At 42.5% G+C, this 4,918-nt stretch overlaps 1 protein-coding gene across 1 annotated transcript in view; it reads right to left on the bottom strand.

The window, feature by feature from the left end:
- Nucleotides 1–1,435: 1,435 nt before the first annotated feature.
- LOC134459554 (MAM domain-containing protein 2-like) overlaps nt 1,436–4,918 on the bottom strand; it is a 16,908-nt gene continuing 13,425 nt past the window's right edge. The window contains exons 12-16 of the mRNA XM_063211913.1: nt 4,878–4,918; nt 3,885–4,052; nt 3,024–3,148; nt 2,028–2,112; nt 1,436–1,470 (exon numbers count right to left, since the gene is read on the bottom strand). The exon at nt 4,878–4,918 is cut by the window's right edge and continues 106 nt beyond it. Coding sequence (XP_063067983.1) covers nt 1,436–1,470; nt 2,028–2,112; nt 3,024–3,148; nt 3,885–4,052; nt 4,878–4,918 — 454 coding nt within the window. The remainder of the gene's footprint in view (nt 1,471–2,027; nt 2,113–3,023; nt 3,149–3,884; nt 4,053–4,877) is intronic.

Raw genomic sequence — 4,918 nt, 5'->3', positions numbered from 1 at the left:
CAATTATTCCCCATCAATTAGCTGTAAATTTCAGCTTGAAATCTTTTACAGTGTACTGCATGGCATGGTGTATTGACACAGAGCTCCACAGTGCCTCCCGACTTTCAACATTTTTTTAAAAAAAGTACAATTATCACTATTATCACTGCTATTGTGGTAGTTATGCCATGTCTGTGAATTAGGCCTACCAAAGAATTCACACTTATCACAGTCGCTGGCACACAAACACTGACAGAAAACCAACATTTAAAACTTGTCTAACTGCATAGGCCTAGCAAGTTTAATGTTTTATATATGCGGGACAACAGGAAAACAACTACTGCAAAACCAGAGGCGTCAAAAATAAAAGTAAATTCATGGTGTTAAGTACAACACTAGCACATGATATTACATACCTGTGTTGTTACTGAAAAAGACTAAAATAATAACAGCCAGCACAAACTTGATCCAACCAGTGCAGAGTCAGCTGATTGTAAGGCAAATAGGTCTACAGGTTACTTAGATAAGTTAGCTGTGTTGGACGGAAACTTCTGGTACAGTGTAATACCGTCCCTTTCCACCTGATGACACTATACTACTACAGGTATATGATATTGTGCTATCTATCTATCTATCTATCTATCCTTCTACGTGTACATACACAACAAAACTGTATTTCTTTTTTTCACTTTTACTTTTTATCTGTGCAAAACAAACAAAAGAAATTACAGGTGTGTGTTAATAAATGTTGTTTTCCTGGTTTGGAAGAGCAGAGGGGTTGAGATGGGTGTCTGCATCTGTGAAAGGAGAAGAGAGCAGCTATTATAATAGGTTGTGAACATTTCTCATTCCCCCAGACAGGGCCTCTTACACAGCAAATTCTGCAGTGTTCATTCAACACTTTGAGGGTTGATTTGACCTCATTTGGACATAAATGAACTCTTTAAGTGTTGAACCAACACCGCAAAATGTACTGTGTAGGCATGAGATGTGGACATCAAATGCCGCCTCGGCTAGGGTTGCCAACTCTCTGTGGAAAAAATACGGGACATCTCATTGTCGCTGGGGGGGCTGAGCTTCTCCATAAAATGATGTATTTCTTAGCTGCAATCTCCTAGCCTGGATCGCGTTTCTCAAAAGCATTGTTACGAACCAATTAGCATCTTAGTAAGTTGCCAATGGGAAAATGCATTGCAACCAAGTTAGTTGTTAACATAGTTAGCAATGACACTGTTGAAAAATGCACCCCTGGTTCCTACCCGACCTCTGTGTTTGTGTGTAGCTCTGGAGCCTCCTGGTGGCGCTCAAACACACACTAGTGGAGCTCACGAAGCTGTGCTGAACTACAGGGCGGGCAAGAGCCAGGCAAGCAATTTCCTGCTTTATAACCAAATCGTGCCCTGTTTCAGCTCAATATGGAATACTTTTCTTTATAAATACGGGACGATTCTGTATCTTAAGGGACATATGGCAACCCTGCCCTCGAACCTCCTACAGGAGGAGAGAAGATGAGGCATTCATACCCTAACAGAAATCCTATGTTGTAGTAGGTCTGCAGCCGATTTTAGTACAGTATTACTGCAATACCTACTCCTCTAGGCCTATCCATGGGTGAAGTGGCCTCGAGCAAGGCACTTAGCCGTAATGGAAATAATAAATCTAATAAAAGTGTCAGTAAAAGTGTAATGTAACTTTTCTGACAACTGATGGTGACTATGGTGGTCGTGGTGGTCATGTTGAGGCAAACAGATGTGGAAAAGATGGTCCTTCTAGGGCCTACTGTAGGATTTCGCCTCACGGTTGAGAATTTCAGAGGTGGAATGGCAAACAAAATGTGCACGAGGGCAACTCGAAATAAATCAAACTCAAATTACTCAAAATCAGCAACAAAAATTCGGCCTTCTTAAATTAAAGTTTACAGCTTCAAAATTCACGACAGCAAAAGTCTGCTTTTTAGCAACAGCAGTAAGAGAATGCAACAGAGCCAGCTCACAACAACTGCTCCGTTTCTGTGCTTCTCTGTGGGAGTAGAGGCAAACACACATTACCTGAACATGGTCCTCGCTCAAATGTGATGTCATCGATGGCAGTGTCACTAAGCACTGAGGATCCTCTGGAGGCCTCGAACACAATCTGATTAAGACACGTGCATGATTACACACACACACACACACACACACACACACACACACACACACACACACACACACACACACACACACACACACACACACACACACACACACACACAGTATATATATTTTGACCACAAAAAGAAGGCAGAAAGACTTGAAAAAAAAATAGGGTGTAACATTGTCAAATGTTCGACCAAACAGCTTCGTTGACGGAGGTCTGCACTGTCAAAGTGCATTTCTAGTTGATTACTAGGCCTATACCAGAGATTCTTTAAGTATAGAGATATGCCAATGTAATAGGTTTCTATGGGCACCTAATGTGACCAGGTTCCGGTCTGCCTAAAGGGGCGTGTCATAATACTCCTGGCATTGAATAGAACAGTCCTCAGGTCTGCCTATGTCTGCCTAAAGGGGGATTTCCCCCCCTCCCCCTTGCAATAATAGAACCCGGAAACAATGGGCCAATGGAAGCTCTCTCTCTCTACTCTCTCTGCCTATATTCTAATAATTCTAACAATGTTTCCCTGTCACTGATTGTATGCTACTGATGCAGCCTGGTCCTGACCATCCCATCAATACATTTCATTTCATATTCATGTTCTGGGGGTTGTTTGATCTGACGTGATTGCAGGAAGCGGGAAGGACATTTTCGGGAAAATCAGGATAAGTTGTTGAACAAACATGTCTGATGTCTATCTTTGGAGATGTAGGACCGTTTAACAGACATGTCTGACAGAACATCCTACCGTAGGATAAAATTACAACGTAGGACCGTTTGTCAGAACACCGGCCAAATCCTACCGCTCAACATCGGTCCACAGAAAACAGGTACCAGACGTAGTGCGGAGCCAAGTCTCTTGGCAGAAGTACGTAGGATGGTGCGATAGGCTACTACTGATGTGTTCTCACCTGATGCTGTTCGCCACACTGGTAGTTCACCGTGGCCCTCAGCCACGAGATGCCCTGCTCACCAGACCGTTGCCATAGCACCACATCCGCATCCTTTCCACTCAGCCCCAGGCCTGTCGTTAGGGCTGCTCGATAAGGAGAAAAATCAGTAGGCGATCACGATTATTTCAGGTAATATTGATATGAACTTTATTTAGAAAATATTTCTTTTAAAGACAAATAATTGTGCTAAACAATTCACAATCTTCCCTCCCTTCAAGTTCAAGTTCAAGTTCAAGAAGTTTATTGCCATGTCGACATAGTCGATAGGAATTGTTTGTGGCATATCCCCAATATCAAATACATACAATTGACAAGACATGAACATGAACAGACAATAAACAGAAAGGGTCCCAGCAGTGTGAGTGGCGGGCCATAGAGCAACACATTCGATAAGATATTTTGAAATTTGTTGTTTGGCCGCAATATTGATATCACAATATAAATTCGATATGATAGACCTACATCCAGATAGTTTTGTTAATCCTATCTGCAATTTCAGGAAATGCAAGGGTGTATTTACAGTACTTATGCCTTGCTACCCTGTGAATGTTTACAGGTTATGGCCAATAAAATATGATAAAATGTGTGGGTGGAATTAGTTAAAGCGGACTCTGCACAGCAAATTCTGCAGTGTTCATTCAACACTTTGAGAGTTGATTTGAGCTTATTTGGACATAAATTAACTCTTTAAGTGTTGAACCAACACCACAAAATGTACTGTGTGTTTGTCCCACAATCAGACCATATTTTAGAAATGTAAGACATTTCAAAGGGTGTACAGTACAAACTTTTTCCCATGGCCGTATTGCTCAGCCCTACCTGTGTTCCTCTTGCGCAGCAGGACGCGGAGGTCCCCGGTGCCCGTGCCGTACAGGCAGTAGAAGAAGCGCAGGCACTGCTGCCCCCGCGACCCCCGCAGGGGACCAGAGACCAGCCGCGCCTGCTGCCCCGACAGCATGTTAGATGCCTCGATGTGCAGGTAATGTCCTGGAAATTTGAACAGAGATCAAAATGCCTGTTTTAGGGTGTTTTATTAATGGGGCTCTATGTACGATTAAAGGTTCAGTTAATCATGAGTCAGCCGATGCTTATTTGAGTCATTACTAAGTCAACGATGACTCTCGCGACCACTCTCACAGTCCGCTGTCAGGTAATGTCCTGGAAGTTTCAGCAGAGATCAGAAAATGACTGTTGTAGTGTATGGTGTTTTATTAATTGCTCAAGACTTTGTTTCAGTCTAGATGTACACACTACCACTATATTCGCTAACCTGCCTTGACTCACATAGGAAATTATGTGAACCATCCCCCTCCTGACTATTACTCCAGTCCACAGACACAAATACAAGATCTCACATAAAGCAGTAGTGGTGTGCATTGCCACTGGCCTCACGATTCGATTCGATTACGATTCGGGAGGTAACGATTTGATTCGAATCGATTCAGTCCGATTCTACGATGCATTGCAATGCATTACATTTCTAATGAAAGCAAGACAAGTTTTTCATCCGTCATGAGGCAATACACGCAGTCAGATACTGAACAACATTTTATTGGCTGTTGCGTGTATCAGTCCTGCCGTTTTCAATGCTTTGAAGAGCTTTAATTTAATTTAAAGTGAATTTGCTCCGGAAATGCCAACGGAAGTAATTGAAACCTGAAAAATGATTCTGTATTGATTATGACATTTGCCGAATCGATTATTGAATTGCCTGTTCCTGCATTGTGATACATTGCCGAGTAGATTATTGTTGATACTAAAGCAATGATGTTGAAGACAGTGCAGTGCAAAGCCGTGTGGCTCACTACTCACCTCTGCCAGAGGTGTGGTCTCCTATTGGTCCAGTGAAGGCG

The sequence above is a fragment of the Engraulis encrasicolus genome, chromosome 12, assembly GCF_034702125.1.
Source record: "Engraulis encrasicolus isolate BLACKSEA-1 chromosome 12, IST_EnEncr_1.0, whole genome shotgun sequence".
NCBI lineage: Eukaryota > Metazoa > Chordata > Actinopteri > Clupeiformes > Engraulidae > Engraulis > Engraulis encrasicolus.
Note: the sequence above shows the minus strand (reverse complement) of the source record. Positions and strands in the feature narration are given on the sequence as shown.